The sequence below is a fragment of the Cinclus cinclus genome, chromosome 1 (assembly GCF_963662255.1).
Source record: "Cinclus cinclus chromosome 1, bCinCin1.1, whole genome shotgun sequence".
NCBI classification, from domain to species: Eukaryota; Metazoa; Chordata; class Aves; order Passeriformes; family Cinclidae; genus Cinclus; species Cinclus cinclus.
This window is the reverse complement of record NC_085046.1, coordinates 101109843-101129251: the sequence shown is the minus strand read 5'-3', so window position 1 is coordinate 101129251 and position 19409 is coordinate 101109843. Positions and strand designations below refer to the sequence as shown.

Below are 19409 nucleotides of genomic sequence, written 5' to 3'. Positions count from 1 at the left end.
TAAACAAAAACTGAGAACTATTATTATTAATGGAGAGTATAAGTAGTTCAGTTAATGTTCTGGTATTCAGGTTTTTTAGCATAATTAATAAAGTTGTCATATTTTGAGAACTGAATACATGGTTATGATAAATAATCACTTAAACTCTCATGTACCTGTTCTCTAACACATGGGCACTTGTCAGAGGTGTTCAGATGGCCTTTGACTAATCTGCACTCTTCAGAGTTGATTAGAAAAGATAGCGGAAATACTGCCAAAAGGTTGTATTAGATTCAGTCAAGAAAATAATTGTAAATTTGGCAGGCAATAGGCTGAGTGTAAAGTGTGAGTTTGAACAACACAAGGTCATGAAGGCAAATCTGTACTACATATACAAACATAGAACTCTGAAGTAAAGATGGGCCAGGCCAAATCAGCAGTGATAATTTTAATGAAATATCTTTAAAGGGTAGTGGAAATATCTGTAAAGCAAATAAGGATTTTTCTCAATGTGTAAAATGCATGCATTTAAAAGTCATAGTTCTGAAAGCATTAGAAGTATGAAAAATGTTAGTGGTTCATTAGCTAATATAATTGATGTTAGGAAGTGCTAAGCCCTGATGTGAAATAATGCTCATTAAAAACAGTGCCTCTTACAAGCGAACAGTACTGCTGAAGGATACCACTCCATTAAAAAAATCCTCGTTCTTCACAAAATAAAGACTGTAATGACCTAAATGGCATGAGACTATTCCAATGGTTAACATAAGATAAAAGAAAAAACACTTTCAGGGTTTTATTTCCATTTTGTAACTTTTACATTGTTTAACTAGTTCTGATTATGCACTCTTAGCTGTTGACAGAGAAATGTAGTGAAGCTACTATCATTATTATTAGACCTAATCTTTCATATTTGTCCAGAAATCAGTGCTATTACGCAGCTCTAACAACTAGTGATTAGCTGTGTGAATCAGCTATGTGTTCAGGTCTGAGAACTAAAAAAGCCCCATTAGAAATAACATTGCTGTTAATAAGCTGAACTTATGTATGCTTTAGGGTACATGTATTTTTATTTCAGTTGCTCATCTGGCAAGCATAAAACAATAGTATGAGTATATACAGCAGCTACACCATCTAATGTTTGCATGAGATATTTTGTAAACATATGAACATGATGACATTTAAATTTATCTGAATTTATACTTCATATGGCCAAACTCAGGAAGTAAACTATGGATATGTCATCCAAAGGAGAAATGCATTTGGTGTTTGTAAGAATTAATTTTCTCCTTGGAAGACTCCAACGATAGTGCCCAAAACCATTTAATACTGTACGGAACATGCCTTGGTATCTAATTATCTTTGATAGGCAGAAAAAGAATGCTTGTTCTCCCAGGGCTTAGTACATCTGCTAGATTATATAGCTCTCTGTTGTCTCCTTTTGTGTCTTGTCATTGATTGTAGCAGTAACAGACAATAGAGCTGGAATGGGATATCAAGAAATTGTCCAGACTGCTGTTTGTTAGCCTTCTGAGACAGTTCCTGTAGTACAGATTAAAAATGTGTTCCACATCATAACACACTAGTATGGTTTTGTTGACAGAGAAAATTCTTCCTTGTTACTACATCCTCCAGTGAGGCATGCATTAAACGTTGAGACGTGCAGATCCAGTTCATCCATTTGCCCCAGAGTAGAATAAGCTGTACTCAGTTCCTGACAGATGTTTGCCAGACCTTTTCTTTAAAGGCTTGCCTGCTGGAAATTCCTGTCTTCTTGGGCAGTTTATTCTGATCCTTAATTATGCTGGCTGGCAGAGAGTTAGATACTTAGTAGAAGGATAAATAACCTTTGGTAGTCTGTTGTAGTCTAAAGCCATTAAATGTTCTCTAGCTGTGGTGGACATGGAAAGTATGTAATGTTTTTCACTTTGCAGCAGTACTTCAGTTTTCTGAACATCAACATGTCTTCAATGTTTTATCTGAATAGCAGTTTTCACTTCAGATTAATTAACTGCTTTACAAAGTACAAAGGATTTACAGGTTATATTATAAAAAATGTCAACTTCATTTTAGGTTGCTTCCCTGGGTCACATTAAAGTAATGTAACAGACCTGTTGATGCTGAGTTTTGAACCTTGCCTTGGACCCTGAAAAAGAGATGTCCATGCTGTTGCAGAGACCAGGAGCAATTGGAACAGTGAATTCTCACTCTTTAGAATGGAATTCCTGGTCTAACCTTCAGGGTTTCTACTTCCTCTTATTTCTACTTTCTCTTCTTCCTTTATTTGAAGTTGAATCCAGGATGCCATTAAGAGTTGTCTGTCTTTTAACACAGCACTTTGTGATTGTACAGTTAATCAATCAGTTTGTAGGACCTTGGTTTTATCCTGGCTTTTCCTATTTTGTTTTGTATTAAGACTGCTTTTCAAACCAGTCAGTCATTTTACATTCCCAGTGCCAGGGCTCTTTGCTTCTCCCTCTCTTTCAGTTGTGATGATGTCTACACACCTGATTGTTTCTTTATTTCAGTATTGTCGCTGAAAATAATAAATAGCATCAACTTAGTACAGACTTCTCAAGCACCCTGTTCATTGCATCTTGTGAATGCTGAATGATTATTTCCACAGTAGCTAAGGAACAAAGTAGTCTATTTTTTTTCAGTTTCTGTGTATTCTATGTATAGCATTTTTTAAATTTTCATGTGTTGTTATTAATCTGAAAGTATGTATTTTGAACTCTCTCTCCTAATTAGATTATCACAAAATTAATTCTCAGTCATTATTCAAAAACTAGTGCATCAGTCATAATATTTAACATATGTATAAGCAATTTAAGAATAAATTTAAAGCTATCAAATTATTTAAGCAGCTTGTGCCTCTTTTTGAGCACCTACTGATGTATTTTACTGAGGAGTGCCCCCCAAAAAGGAATTCTTTTTAAAGATTACCAACTGTAAAAAGTTGTGGGTTTGTTGGTTTTTTTTCCCTACAGGACAAGTTGAGCCAGTGTTTTCTGTTTAAGAATATTAAGTTATTTTTAGGTCATCCTTTCCATTGCGTAGTCCCCAAGATAAGATGATAATCTAGAGAAAGAAATAAAATTTTGATTCCACTTCATCATATTGTGGGAAATTCACATACGTAGATAGAAGAAATAATTGCTTTGTTAGAAACAAGGGATGAGAAAGCTCTTGGTGAGGTTGGGCTCAAGTGGGTAGTGTGTGTGTGGTGGAAGAGATGGGAAAAGGCTTAATGGAGTTTGGATCTGCCCTTGCCAACTTAAGAGATGCATTTGGAAATGATGACTTCTGTCCTTTTATAACTAATACCACAGGCACTGTATGTTCCAATAGCCTAGGGACTCCTAAGGGGTTGGGGTTTTTAGATTTTCGTGTTCTAGCATGTTAAAAAAAAATAAGAGTGGGGAGGAGAGTGTTTTTTCCTTTGGGGTTTTGAAGGAGGGTTGGCTTTGGTTTTGGTGTATGGGTTTTATTCTGCATTTTGTTTTGGAATTTTTGTTTATTGGGTTTCTAAACTCAGAGTGAAGAAGATAGTGCTTCTCTGAGGCAGCAACCATTGTACTTCAGGAATTTCATTGCCACAGACTAATGCCTTCTTTGTCATTTCCCTTGTACAGATTTTTGTCTTCTGAAAGTTATAGGGTTTGCTTACAGGTTCTTTTCCTAATCACTTCTGCCTAACTTTTTGTCAACATTTGAAACTCAGCATGTCAGATGGTATCTTCCCACCCAAGTTTGGATTTTTGTTTAAAAAAAAAAAAAGGTGCCCTTGAGAACAGTACATTCACCTGAAGTTATTTTTTAGTTTTCCTCCAGTCACTTGCCAGTGATTGGCAAGGTGGTTGTATGTTCTTCTTCCTTTAGGAAGTTTATGTCGTAGTAATTTCATCTGATCATGTGTTAAGAGTGATATAAAGCTGTGGAATTGTGATAGTTGACTGAGCTGGATAATGTGTTTGTGCAGCATGTAATGAACAGAGAACATGATGTCTCTGCATTGCATCTCAATTGGTAGGCTAAGATATTTGGGTTTGCAGAGAGTTCTCTCAAGCAGTCTTCACACTAATCTGTTATCTTTTACATTCTTTACTCCTATATTAGTAAAGTAATCAAGTATAACTTAATAGTGAGCATGTTTGGGTTTTTCTCTGTCTATTTGAAATATGGTTTACAAGCCAAAATATCTAGATTTATACAGCTCAAGAATACCAATAGGTTGTGCCCATTTTTATTAAATTTGATATCAGTTTGAAAAGTTTCTGCATAGATTTTTCTCAAATTAAACCTTCTACTGTTATTGTTGAAATAGAAAGGGAGTACTGTATTGATGAATTACACAGTGAGAGTGGAGGCAGGGGAGGATAATTAGAGGGGGTTTTTGGAGTTTACAATTCACAGTCAGAATTGCAGTGTGGGCTTTTATTGTGCTTTTAATGGGATTGTTGTAGTCAGGGAAGGAAATTGGGGTGGCTATCAAGACTTCGCAAGTTTTTTGTTCAGTTTGTGTTGTTCCTTTGCTAATTAGTTAATAAGCCTGTAGTGGTGAACAGCATTTCTACAGTGATCTATCATATTTCTACTTTCAGATACAAGTTAGTAATTTAAAAAAGAAATGACAGTTTATTAGTTTGTATATTAAAAATACAAGTACTTATACACAAGCACATACATTCTCACATGTCAGTCTTCTCAGTCTGTATACATTATAAGACTATCCTGCTTTATGCAAAAATTACTTAGTATACTTTTTATTTATATTAGAGCAAGGACAAGATTGCATCCTACAGCAAAACTCCAAAAGTGGATAGGAGTGATGTGGGGAAGGAGATGAAAGAAAAGTCTTCCATGAAACGTAAACTTCCTTTTACTATTAGTCCATCCAGAAATGAAGATCGCAATTCAGACACAGGTAGAACCTTTTTATTTCCTTAACTAATTATTTGTTGGTAAAATATGTCCTAACTTAATTGTATATTATGTTTTTACATTGATTTTTTTCTCTTTAAAAAGAATACTAAGTATAATAGTTGCTTGCTTGCTTCTGATTGTTGCATCTCAGTCTGATATGCTTTCATCCTGTCATTAGCAATGGCCAGCATGCCACCGTAGTTGATCTGTATTCTCCAGTTGTTTCCTAACCTCATTCTTTCCTTCTGTTTCAGTAACAAATCTTTCTTTGTGTTGTCATCTCTAGAGGTCCATTTGTTTAAACGAGTAAACAGATGAAAAACCATGTGAATGCCTTGATTTGAGACACAGCTGTCAGCCTTTCATAGCCTTTTTTGGGGAGGGAGCGTCAGATAGATTGGTAGATGTTCTGTCCTTCATAGAAAAGGATTCTAAGGTGACAGAGCTAACTAAACTAACTAAACTAAATATGAAGAGCACAGTTTTCTTTTCAGTTCCTATCATCTGTACCTTTTCTGCACAGACTAAGTAGTTTTTCCCACCTTAAGCTTATTTATATTAGGACTGATTTCAAGGCTTCAAACTGCCTTTTCGTAACAAAGTTCTTTTCAAACCAAGATGGAGGGATCTAGATACATTCCAAGAGGTATAGTTGTCTCTGGGTTTAGGTAATTAATTATCTATGTCATTGTGCAATAATAGTCCAGTAATAGTTTGGTTGATAACCAAACAGTATCCATGGCTAGCGGAATGTATTGAAATTCCCTAAATTTCTCAAAGGCTCAGTGCTACAGTTTTATATACATTGCTTTATTGTACATTTGAATATTTTCAAGACCACGTAGTTCCCTTAATATGCTTAGATTTAAATGCAAGGTAGAAGTGTATACCTCAGTGTGTGTTTAATTTTTGTTCAGGATTGATTTAATGCAGAATATTTGGCTCCTTGATAATACATATTTTTATTACTGTAATGAGACTGTAGTATGAAATCCATATTTGAAATACATTACAAAATAATACTCTTGTCTTTAGTTCTGTTTCCAGTGGTTTTACAGCATTCTTGACTCTTACGCTACTCAAAATTCGATTTGATTCTGAAAAGACCACATCTAAATTAGAAGTATGCTCCCAGCAGTTGCTTTATTAATTTTTTTGCTTGATATTAAACCATAACTATTTTTTTCACAATGGAAATAAATGTATTTAGATGTAATATTTAGTATTTATCAAAAGTTTTCTGCATTGAAAATCTTTTTTTCATGTCTCCCTGCCCCCAGCAACTTTAAATAAGTCATTGTCCCAAGCATCTTGTAAAATAGCAGAACTTCTTGGGTGTTTTTTGCTACAGCATCTATTGTCACAGTTGCCACAAGCAATATTGATTAATTCAGACACTTAGACATGTACAACTCACTCTACAAATTTTTTTTGGCAGAAGTTGTAGCAGGGAGGTGAAATAGTGCAAGTAGGGGCAAGAAATATTTAACATAAAAGTAGAAGGCACCTGGCTTTTAGCTATGGTAAACATCCCAGCTTGGTGAACATTTCATCTCTGCTGAGGTAAGGAGGTTAGAGCAGCTGCCCTTTTGCAGGTGGGAGACTTGGTACATAAACCTTCCAGAAACTTTAGAGCAGGAGCATTACTAAGATGAAAAAACTGTTGCTGTAATGCAGATTCTGTGCCTAACCAATTAGATTAGAGCGCTGGGCATTAGACACTTAGAGTGGTGCCAAGTTTGACGTGGATTAGGACTGACATCAGTGATCATGAAATGCAGTGCTGCTTCTGGCACAAACTTGGCATTATACATGGAAAAGGTTTGCTCTCCCTGAGCTAAACAGTTACCTCTGACAGAAGTGTCTGTCTCCCTGATAGCTGTGTACAGAGAATGGCAAATGTTGAGAAGGAAGAAAGTAAGATTTTGGAAATGAGAGTGTAATTGGACTCAGAGGGGGGAAAAGAAAAGGTAATGAAAAGCTTCTTATCAGCTTCAAGGTCTTTAAAAATATGTCTGAGTTAAAAAACCGCCAACACGTGAAAGTAGCCAGAGGTATTTTAAAAATTTTATTTAATAGTTTAATAAATGGTTTATGCCCAAGATACATTATAGGGTCATTAGCTGATTGTAGAAATTCCATGATAATTGGACTTCATCCTGTTCAGGCATGTGAATGAGTCAAAGAATGGGAATACCTAGAGTTTTTCATCATTAGAGCTTTCTGATTTCTAGCTCCAGGGTCTTCTCTAAACTAAAATTTTGTCCTTTGTTTACTGACTTTTGTTAAAATTGCACCTTTGTTCCTTTTCCTGGTGGGCTTCTTTTCAGGTATTGTCTAAGTATTTTAAGTGATAGTGAACATGGACAGCCAAAATGAATGTTGACATAACACAGAAATGTTTTGGAGGATTTTTTTCATTTGATTTATAAGTAAATCTTAGGGAGCAGTCTACACACAAGCTTTGATTGACACTGCTGGATTGGATGGTCGAAGCAGAACTGGTTTTCATATATATTAAAATAAATTCTCTGATTTTAAGTCTCCCAATCCAAAACCATAATTGGACTGAAAAGCCATCAGTTATGTAGACTACTTAAATAAAGTTTTTTAAATTTTCTTAACTTCTTTAAGTAATCTGGTTAGTTTTGAGTAACCTCTGATGTTGTTATTGGAATAAGAAAGATGGACTTTGCAGAGGTGAGATTTGTTTGCTTTTTCCACCTTACTAGTCTGAAGAGAGAAATTTGAATTTTTCACAATAATTAAACATAACTGCAGATCCTAAAATTTTTTTCATTGTAAAGAGAGTCTTGTTACAGAGTTGATTATTCAGGAACAACAATGAGTTGCAATTACATTGAATGTGGTAATTTTGTTGATCTTTCTTGGAAATTACGTTCTCCAGATTTACTGTTAATAGCAGGATCTTGGTTTGTTTTCTGACTCCTTCAATTTCAGTTTTTAAAGTAGGCCAAACGTGGCACAGTCATATTTCTTTTAGCACTTAGTTGACATCCAGAAGAGAAAAACAACTGACCTCTTCATGTTGCATGGATACATCACAGTAACACAATTCCTGTGCTCCTGCCTTCTGAAGTTCGTGAGGGTGTTGAAGGAACTGTTCACACACTGCTGGCTGGATTTGGGCTTATTGTTTAACTATAACAAGTTTATTTAACTGCTGTTTGGGCTACAGACAGGAACGTGGAGGTGGTTTTGTGTGTTGGTTTCATTAAATAAATAGGTCATAAACTTGATTAATTAGGTATCACAGTAGTACCTTGACTTCTCTCCATTGTTAAATGCACTGTGGGGTCTCTGCATCACATTCTAAGCTTTCTCTTTCCCTAAGGCTAGGAAACACAGTCAGTCATGATTTCTCTTGGAAATAACTTCAGTCAGGTTGCGATGATAATGCAGAGCTCAGTAAACTCTTTCTCTGAATTTCATCATCAGCAGAGTTGGTCTTGACCTAGCAATAAACATATCATTCTTTGCTTGTATATCGTTCACTCTTATTACTTCTTAACATTTATTTCAAGCAGTTCACATTTTAATTTTGCATGGTTCTATTTTTTGATCCTCTTATTCTCCAGGATTTGGACTATAATGAAGAGTCTTTTACATTAAAAGAGACTATCATGAACCCTGAAGTTTGAATTTGGGTTTTGTTTTTTGCTTAATTTCCTTTATTCAGTGAGGTGATTATTTTACCAAATGACGTACTCTGTTAGTTTGGCATGATTTGTTTTGAGAAATCCATGTATTATATAACTTAATAATTTAATTTTCCAAAACATTAAAAATTACTTGCGTGGGTATTTGTAACTTATCCAGTTGGACAAAAAAGCAAGCAAACAAAAAAACAGATACATTATTGGTTGCCTTGGGATAAAATCTGTTCATGCTTAAATTATCCTAAATAATCACCAGTGTCTCTGATGTTCCTCTTGCCAGTAGGTTTTAAGTATTGTGAGTGGATCTCATTGAGCTCTTTTCAAATAAATGCTCAGATGCTCCTGAATTCCTGTTTCACATAACTTGGCTATTTCAAATAAATTTTTCAAGTGTTTGGTGATAAGTTTATGTTACCAATGGAAAATCTTAGATGTTGTCTTGAGGGGTTATCCACCTTCAACCAATAAAGGTGGTTGAATGTGAATCTGCTTGAAGAATTCTGATTTGTATTCTTTATTAAAAGTGAAAAAATCTCCTATGTTCTATTTCTAGCCCTCATGTTGATTTCTAACTGCTGAAGAACAGCAGGAAGTGATGAGAATGTGAATGTAAAAGAAGGTATTTGTCTTCCATAGAACCTGAAAACAAAATGCTCAAAATGTAAAAAAAACATTAAAACCCAACTGATTGAGTTTAATGGTCAGTTTTATATATTAAACTCTGCCTAAACTTAATATCTTAAACTTTCTTCTATTCCTGTTGACAGAAGGAGGTCATATCCATGAAATCTTTGGAGGGATTATCAGGTGCACCTTCTATAATGTTGAGACATTTTTAGGGTTGCTGTTGATCATATCAATTTTTCTTTATTGAACTGTTGAGATTTACTGAAAACATACATGAAGTCTAATATCCATTTTAATAATTATGCCTGTTTTTGAGCAGGAAGTGCATAATTACAGTGTAACTTGGTGTACTTGTATTCTTATTTGTTGATTTTAATTGGTAAGATCTAGAAATGCTTTGCAAACACTGTGTTAATGAAATGTAATAGAAGAATAATTTAGCTCACCAGTGAAAAGCAGCACTGAACATAAGGCAAGAATAATTTGTGCTGATTAAAAAGAAAAAAGGCAAAACCCCAAAAATTCAGACAACCCCAGTGTATAAAAGAGTAAAACCTAGTTAATCAAAGACTTTATTTCATTTTTTTTTTGATATATTATTTCCCCAAGCTGAAAATAGCTATAAAATAGTAAGGAATAATTCAGAATGAAAAGAAGTGTGTTTTTCAAGGAAAGAATCATGAGCAGCAAATAGCATGTGCTAAGGAATAGCTGATTTTGCTGGTTGATCTGAAATACGTCATTTTGATGGAAGTACTAAATTAGTGAGTAAAGAGTATGCTGTACATGATCTTTGCAGAAAGAACAGCATGCTTGCAGTGAAAAGTTGAAAGTACAGTAAAGGGTTTTTAAAATTTTCCTATGCAGCTGTTGTTACCAATAGGGCAAAACACAAATAGTGTTGATTTGGATATTGAATTAATTTTCTAGATACCCAAGACTGTGAGTTGCCTGCAGTTTAGGAAAAAAACCCCATCATTTTATTCTGTAAAAGGGATCCTGTTTCCTTTTTAAACATGATGGATAAATTTATAGAGGTTTTTAAAATATGTACATGGGTCTGTAGCTTTCCATTTCTAAATACACTTGCTGGCAGTTGTTTAGCCTGTAAAATCATTTATTTCTTATGGGTCAGTATGGAATTCAAGATAGGAACTGTTGCTGTGCCTTCCTGTGCCTCAAGAGCATTACATTACTAGAGCTTGTGTCTGTAATCAGGCCTGGAAATTTACATTTAGAGAAGGCTAGGAAGGCAGAAAACGAGTTGAGAGGAAACGAATGGAACAAGAAGGCAGAATTGTAGAAAGTGAAAAGATAACTCGGAACGTTAAAGGGACTTAAGCTTCTAATTTTTAGCTCTCTCCCAAAGTTCAGTGAAGTCTTCCTCAGTGAAGTCCTCTGTTTTAAGGTTTTCTGCTTTTGCAGATGGCAGGGTTTCTTGCTTTTGGTGGGAGTTTTGTTTTGTTTTGTTTTTGATGTGTTTACTTAGATGTGTAATTTTAGCTCCTGGTTTAAAACTTTGAGATGAAATATTAAACAACTTCCATAAATATTGATATAAGGAAAGATATTATGTATATAAAATAGCTGTATGTTTTGGAAGGGTATGAATTATGGAGAAGAAATTGCTTTAAGATAACAAGATGAGTTTGAGAGAAACAATCTTTTAACCAATTGCTTCGCAGATACCAATATTAAATAGTATTTTCCTAATTTTTAGCATGATGTCTTGAGAGAAGTAGAAGAGAGCATAATCTCAGATCTGTATTCAATGTTGAAAGCTGACCAGCTGATTTTACAGAAATTTTAAGTTCCTGACTTTAATCTATGAGAATTTTAAGTTGTGACATACACAGCATTCCTTCTATAAAACAGGTTTTTCATATTAGATTTTTTTGTAATCCTGTTTACAGCTTTAAGTGCTTTATCTCAGTAGCTTATTATCCTAATATGATCAGAACAGGTAACCAACGCTCAATTCAAATGCAGTAGGTTAGAGGTGTAATTTCTGTTTTTCATCACCTGCCCCCAGTCACGAGTTCACAGACCTTAAGAGGATGATTTTATTTTTAGAAAAATATATTGATGGAGCTGCAGTATGAGTCTTGAAATGTTCCTATTTCTAGAGAAGGAAGGTCCGGAGAAAAAGAAAATGAAGAAGGATGCTGGGAACAAGAAGTCAGCACCCGTTAGCATTCTTTTTGGTTACCCTCTGTCAGAGCGCAAACAGATGGCACTTCTCATGCAGATGACAGCAAGAGACAACAGTCCAGGTGATCTTACAGTGTTAACAGTTTTCTTCCTCTTGCCTGTTTAATTATGTCCTAGTCAGAATATTCAAAACACTGATGTTTTTCAAAAATCTTTGATTTTTTTTCCCCCATATTTTAAATCATTTATAGTTATACTAAAATTTATTTCATGTGGATGATTAATCTGATGAAAAATTCTTGGTCGTCTACATTTATGTGAAAAGCTTTGCACTGTGACTTCTGTAAAAACTGAAAATTTATTTTCTTCCTTTGTTTTTTTTTGCCTCTCAGACACTGTTCTGTATGGATTATTTAAAGCCTGAAGTACTTTTATTTTTATTGAAGCTTAACTATTATCTCACTGTCTCACTTTGGAGCAGGATTTTAATTTAGGATGAAATGGGACCATTTCCTCCTGATTTAATGGGAGAGGGAAGACAGCTTGTTTTTAATTCACCGTTTCAAACTGTCCTTGGTCCAGCTGCATTAAAAAAAAATCTTTGTGTGTATATGTTCTACAGGTGTGAAGTTTTTACAAAATTGCTATTTAGAAGCAAATTACTGGGCTTCCCTAAGGAACTATCCAGTCCACCCAGCTGTGTTGGTATAACTGAGGATTTGTATGTAGTACAATACACAGACTGGAATTCCTTAAATTGGCATCCCACTACATAAAAATACAGTGGAATTTTACTGGAGGAAGGGGAAGCAGGGTAGGTACTGGTCTGCATGATCTCACCTTGTCTCTTAGACAAGGAGAATTTATACCAGAGTATGTGAACCTTGTACTTTGGATAGACTTCATCTGTCCTTGAAACTTGCTTAAAATAGTAGATTTTGCAAAATGCCCCTTTTCAGATTGAAAATCAGCATTGTGCTGACATGTCTGAAGGGTGAAATGTCTTTTATTTAAATATAATTATTCACTGGTCATTTTCATCTTTGAAGGAAAATGTTGGAAATGTCTTTATTTCACCTCACTTTCATTAACAGCAACCATTTAAAAACTTGTTTCGTAGATTCCACCTTAAATCATTCCTTACAATCAACACCAACACAAAAGAAAACTCCAACCTCTTCTTCAAGACAAAAAGACAAAGTTAACAAGAGAAACGAACGAGGGGAAACTCCTCTACATATGGCAGCAATTCGAGGGGATGTTAAACAGGTCAAGGAGCTAATCAGATTAGGTGCAAATGTAAATGTAAAAGATTTTGCAGGTAAGTTAATGTGAGTACTCTTAACTGTATAAATTTAAAGTAACTCTGAAGTTGTTAACAGAGATTTCCTTTCGGTTAATGTTGTATGCAAATAAAAAAGTATAGCTTCATAGGAACTCTCAAAATCGTGTTTTTCATTTCCAGTGGCAGTGGTGCTACTGGGATGCTATAGTACATAGCATATTATTAGGGCATTGTTTTAATACCTAGGAGTTTCAGTTGTGTCCAGGGCCATTGTGCAGTAGGTATTTACAGAAATCTGTGCACTCCTGCTGAACTTGATAGGATTATGCTGGGCAGCTAATTATGCTGCCAGCATAATTAGCCCCATTAGCTCCATAATGTGGCCTGTGTGAGGAGATCCAAAGTTTAGTAATGGTGAAGGAGGTGGCACTGTGATGAGCACTGTCTTCACTGGGACAGCTGATATGCACCAAGGCAGATGAGAGTGGCATGGTTGCAGTTGTCATCTAGTCCTGCTGGATTAATGACAGCTTTGACATGTCAGTATTTGCTGTGATTTAAGCAATGATTGATGAGCTTTGTTAAGTTGTAACATAAGATGATAATTTTAGGTTTATGGGTTTTGGTTTATGGGTGTGAATTATGTTCTCTGTGAGAATGTCAGAGAGGAGTTGAGGTAGCAGGCCCCTGTGGGAGAAACTAAGAGCTATATAGCACAGTTAGTTGTCAGCTCAAACTTGACATCAAGAGAAGATATTAATGAGATGAACTGAAATCTTGACTTTGGGTAAGAAATAGATTGGTAATTGTTTGGTTTGAAGAGAGTAGCTGAATTTGTATTTGAACATGAAGCTGCCCAGGACTGGCATGTAGAGGAGGAGAAGAAGACAAGCAGAAGTAGAACACTGTGAGATCTTCAAAGAAGTTGAGAGGGAAGATGAGAAGAACTTGTTGACAAGAGCAATTTTAGAAAAGGAAGGGGAGGTTCAGGGGAAGACAGGCCCATAGAAATCACTGGGAGAATAATAGAAACACTTGAAGAAGAGATGTAGTGGGTTGACCTTGACAGGCTGCTGGACACCCACCCAGCTGCTCTCTCATTTCCTTTCCTCAACTACGTGTGGGGAGAAAATAAGGTAGAAAAAAGTACTTGTGGGTCGTATTAAAGACCATTTAATAAGAATAGCAGAAACTGCATGTGCAGGCTAAGGAAGAAGAGGAATTCATTCCTCTTGCCATCATCAGGCAAATGTTCAGTCCGTTCCCAGGAAGCAGGGCCAGCAGGTGTAACAGATGCTTGGAAAGACAAATCCCATTATGTACAAACTACCCTCCTTCCTTCTCCTTTCAATACACTTTTATTGCATGACATCCTATGGTATGGAATATATATTTGGGTCAGCTGCCATGGCTGTTTCCCCTCCCAAACTCTTGTGCAGTAGGAGGGAGAGAGAAAACCATGACACTTCACAAGCCCTGGTCAGCAGCAACCAAAGCACCAGTATGCTGTGAGTACTGGTGTAGTCCCAGATGCAATGCTTATTATTGTATGGGTTGCTCTGAAGGAAGTTAACTTCACAGCTTCACCCCAGTCTGACCTAGGGCAGATACTTAAAGGCAGATGAAAAGAAAAGGACAGTGGATGAGAGCTGGTTCTGAGAATCAATTGGAAACAAATATGTTGGAGACTTCATTCAAAATTCTGGAGGTGTTTGGGATCAAGTGAGGTATTTTTTTTATTGGTTATCTGAAGTGAGAAGCAGAGATGGCTGAACTTCAAAATACTGTATAGAGGGAGAAGTCAAGTAGAGGGGGAGGATTGAAGCAGTGAATCATGAGTGGAGGAAAGTAGGAATTTAGGATGCAGTGTAGTTTAGAGAATTAGAGGCTTTTTAGCTAAGGATTTGGCAGAACTAAAGGAGCAGAAAATGAATTAGTAATGGAGGAAGTAACCCTGCTCATGGGATATCTGCCAGAATGATACTGCCATGTGAGAACAAGAGTAAAGGAAACAGATATTGACAGCAAGCCAGCACTAGAGTTGGCAGGCTGGGCATTGTGAAAGGATGGAAAAGCAAAGCAGTACAATATGGAGAAAAATAAATTATGGAGATAATTAATGCAAAGAATAAAAGACAGGAATCAGAGAGCTAAGAGCAGAAGAGTGTTACCATGTTGGGTGAGTGTGAAAGGGGCAAATGGCAAGAAAATAGAAAGGAGGAGGTGGTAGCCAGGCAGTGCTGGAAGTGAGTAACCCAAGTGATGATTGAAGAGGAAATGTAGTGTTTGAAGAACAGAAAGAAGTGTTTTGCTTTAGAATAACTTAGATGCTTTTTTTTTTTTTTTTTTTTAGCTTTTTTAAAAATTTAAATGAGTGGCTGTTTGCAAGTTGAGCAAAAGATGAAGTTGAGAAATCCTTTTACTGAGGGATTAGATAAGTTAAGGGTTTCTTGTACCTCCACTTCATGGATGTACAAGACTGCTACTGATGAGACACATAGTTCATGGTATTAAACTCTTTTGCTGGTTATGTTGGAAACAAAAGTTGAATGCCTCCCCAGAACGGGGCTTTGAGAAGGCATCAGGTCAGCTATGAAGTGGAAGTCATTAAGCTGGGGAGAGGAAATTGAGGTGAGGAACATAGCGTGTATGGGTTGTCATCTTCAGTTGACGCTCTCCTACAGAAACTGAGCAGTGAGCTTGTGGAAATCAAAATTAAAGCAATAACTAGTGTTCTGGGAAATACCAGGATAAGTTCTCTGCCATTATTTATTAATAGCTTATTATCTTGCTGCTAGTACATGTTGAGTAACTCCAGAGGAGCACTGGTTATGGTAATTTGCCACCTTTACTGTTTGCAGTGGTGTGGTTTTCAAACGGCTTTCGTATATTATAATACTATTTATATCTACACGTAACACAGTTCAAATGTTTACTAGTCAAAGAATCTCTTACATATTTAGCCTGGGGATTTTTGCCAGATATTGTCTTCAACTATTTGATTTGTGATTCCAGCATTCAGTTTAATCTCAGAAGAGCCTGGAATTTGATAGGAGGTTTAAAGTTGATATAGCACGTGTCGTTCATCAGACGGATGGCGTTGGTGTTTTGCCAAGTACTGTGTGTGAGAGCGTGTTTGGAGGCAACAGAGATCTTATAGCACAGGAATGAAAAACCAAATCTTTGATCTTTGATCTTTGTCTTAAACCTACCATTCTTCACTTTAGGTTGGACACCACTGCATGAAGCTTGTAATGTTGGTTACTACGATGTTGCTAAAGTTCTGATAGCAGCGGGAGCAGATGTAAACACACAGGGCTTGGATGATGATACCCCACTTCATGATTCTGCTAGTAGTGGACACAGAAATGTGAGTGTTCTGGGAGAGTGGGAGGGGGATAAATAACATGTTTTGAAATGCTGAAGCTTCAGAACAAATCCTGACTGTCCTCATTGCAGTTGTATGGTCTTGTAGTTCTGATTCTGCTGTTTTAGGAGCATCTTAAAGTTTTTCTGATTGTTTCATCTGACTTCTGTTGCCAGATACTTTCTACCAGTATCTGTTTTCTTAAATATTTAAAAGTTTCACCTTTACTTTCTTAGCAAAGAAGCACTTAAAGTGACTTTTTTTGAGAAACTTCTACTGTGTAGAATTCTCAAAAGAAAAATGTCTCCTAACAGTATACTGTGTATATTATACATATATGTTTATAAATATTTAAAGGTATATATCCTCTGTTTATTTTTAAAAATTATTTATGGCATTGAAATAGAGAACTGATGTATATATATTCTTACTTTTTTGATTTACCAATTGACACTTAGTGAAGAAGATAAATGGAGCTCTGTAGGTACTTTGCATTAACTTATAAATTTGTTCTTGATACAAGTAAGATGCAGAAATGACTCTGCTTTTCCTTTATATCTCTTTTATTTCATTACTCTGTGTGTGATCTGTTGTATAAAGCAAAAGATAGAATGAATGCATCCTTAAATCAGCACCTTGCAAACAAGATGTTGAGTTTGAAAGGCTTTTCTGGAAAAGCTAGAGAAATTAATTTGATAATCTATTGGGAATTTATTTTTAGCTGTTTAGTAACTGATTTTTGTAGGGATGTAAACAAAGATCTTGGGTCTTTAGATCAAGTTTTCATGGAGTTGTAGTAGAGTCTTGGAGAACAGGACCTCTTGCTTATCTGGTATCAGTACAGGTACCCCTGGCCATGTCAATTACATTATGTACCAGAATAATTCTGAAGCTTCCCGTTAAGGTATCACTGTCTGCTGAATTTACATATTCTTTACACATAGGAAAAAAAAGTAATTAATACTGGACACTGTGCTGAAAGTGCAGTGTCCTTAGTATCACTGTAACATTAACAAATTGTTGCCCTTGATGATGGAGAAGTTGATGATTTTGATTTATTGTGTGCAGTTGCAGGTGGGGGTGGTTTGTTCCTCCAGTAATGTATTTGGATCTCTCTCAGGACATTTTGGAACTGCTGGGGAAACCAGTAGTAATGTGACTTAAAAAACTTGATCTGTTCCTTATTTAAGTATGATAAAATTTGGAACGAGAGGGTGAATCAAGTGCAGAGGAATAGAGAGCCTGGTAGGTGGGGAACCAGATAAATTGTGTGAAGAAATGCTAGAACAGCAAGAACAAAAGGCCCCTGTTTCTTTTTTGTCTAATGGTGCTATGTCTGTGTCACGGAGGGCAGCTGTCTCTAGTCTTTCCCTTCACTTCCTTTACAGAGCAGACTATGTATATACAACCTGGAGTTTGCATTTTAGTTGCTGAAGTCTTGCTTTCCAGTCTCAGTATCATAGATAGGACTTACAGTTGCATATCATGTTACTCATATTTCATGTGCAACGTGGGATTTTTATGCTGGTTAAGTAATACGTTGTGGATAACCTAAAAGTTAATTTATTTAATGCTGCAGATTGTGAAGCTGTTGCTTCGACACGGTGGAAATCCATTTCAAGCCAATAAGCACGGGGAAAGACCTGTTGATGTTGCTGAAACTGAAGAATTGGAAATGCTGTTGAAAAGAGAGGTGCCCATCTCTGATGATGAGGACAGTTGCTCAGGTAAAAGTAGCTATTTAATTGCATACTTAAATGCATCATTTCACCTAAGGTTCAGTGGTCTTAATCTTTTGCAGAGTGTTAGCTATTAAGATCTGCTGCAGGTGACAATTGGTATTGCTGAGATTGTCTTCCACTTTTATTTTTAGAGGTAATTTGTTAAATTTTTCAGTTGAATTATCTGAAATGTGTGTTCTGAATTTTTTTTTACTTTTCTCTCTGTCTTTAATAAGCCATTCCCACTTTGTAAATCAGCTCTATATCAGAATGGTGGTTTTACCAGAGAAAGATATGGAGGAAAAAAATACTGTATTTGTTATGATGCAGCATGTTTCTGGGATGGTTTGTTTCACAGCCAAAAATATCCCCAAAGTCACTTATTTCCCACCTTTAGTAGATGATTCAGGAGTCAGTGTTTCACAAGGGTGTAACTTAGTTACTCAGTGTGGAAAAGTTCCTGCCAGTGGGGGAGCCACTGGTTCCTGTGGGCGACCAGGTGAGTAACTTGTTGAAGTAGAGGCAGTAATTCTTGGTCCCTCCTATGTTTCTGAAGATTGAGAAGTATGCAACGCCTCTTGGAGCACTGAAAAAATTGTTGCCTCCTCAGAAGCAAAGGCTTCTTGGCTATGAGTAACTTACTTGAGTGCCAGACAGGAACTTTTCATTTGACTGTCACAGAATCTTCAACAATTCAGAATCTTTTAGGTTAGAGAAATTAGGTGGATTGAAAACAGGCTGAATGCCTAGGCCAGAAGGGTGGTGATTAGTGGCACAAAGTTTATTTGGAGGCCAGGAACTGCCTGTGTTCCTTGGATCAGTGCTGCATCCACTCCTGTTTAACACCTTATTAATGGTTGGGGTAGACTGTACCATCGAGAAGTTTCCTAAGGACACATAGTGGGGGCTCTGAGGAGGAGTGAGTGGTGCATCAGAGTTGTGCTGCCATCCAGAGGAACCTTGCTATGTTGGAGAAGCAGGCTAGTGGGAATCTCATGTAGTTCAACAAAAAGTGTGAAGTCTGTCAGCTGGGGAGGAGCAACCATCCAAGCAGCAGTGCAGGCTGGGATCTGATCAAGCAGTGGCACAGGTTGTCCAGGGAGGCTGTGGAGACTCTCTCCTTGGAGATAATTCAAAAGCTTTCTGAACAGGGTCCTGGACAGCTGGCTCTGGGTGTCCTTGCTTGAGCAGGGCAGGTTGAACTAGATGATCTCCAGACATCCCTTCCAACCTCAACCATTCTGTGATCTGTGAAAAGCACATGAAGAAGACCATCATGTCACATGATTATAAACATTGGTTTCTCTTTCCTAAGCAAATAAAAAAAACACCCCCAGGAATGTTTTCTATTCAAAATTTTGCTGTACTTCAAGGGAAAAAAAAGTCATATTGCCCTATGTTCTGATGTAGTGTTAACTTTTTTGGCATTAGAATAACCTGAAATACAGTGTGTGGCCCTTCTGTTCTAAGGGACAGTTGTGGCATCACTTCACAGAATCAACTTCATCATAGTTGAAAGCATTGTTCTTAAGACAAATATTTTTACATATGGGTAGTAGAAACTTGTTGCTGTTTAGCAATTGATTCCTCAACAGTCTTGTCTGTGCAGGGTATTGTAAATGTCAGGTTATACAGGAGTTATACACAATAGGCGAGGTTTTTAAAGTGCATTA

General features: G+C 36.4%; 1 protein-coding gene across 5 annotated transcripts in view; it reads left to right on the top strand.

The window, feature by feature from the left end:
• ANKRD12 (ankyrin repeat domain 12) overlaps positions 1-19409 on the top strand; it is a 58369-nt gene that overhangs the window by 20881 nt on the left and 18079 nt on the right. For 2 of the 5 annotated variants that reach the window (XM_062488147.1, XM_062488138.1), the window contains exons 3-7: positions 4759-4906; positions 11339-11485; positions 12484-12684; positions 15876-16018; positions 17595-17742. In XM_062488147.1, coding sequence (XP_062344131.1) covers positions 4759-4906; positions 11339-11485; positions 12484-12684; positions 15876-16018; positions 17595-17742 — 787 coding nt within the window. Of the gene's footprint in view, positions 1-4758; positions 4907-9138; positions 9205-11338; positions 11486-12483; positions 12685-15875; positions 16019-17594; positions 17743-17822; positions 17891-19409 lie in introns of those variants that run through there. The other 3 variants (XM_062488157.1, XM_062488168.1, XM_062488176.1) reach the window with 3 other exon arrangements.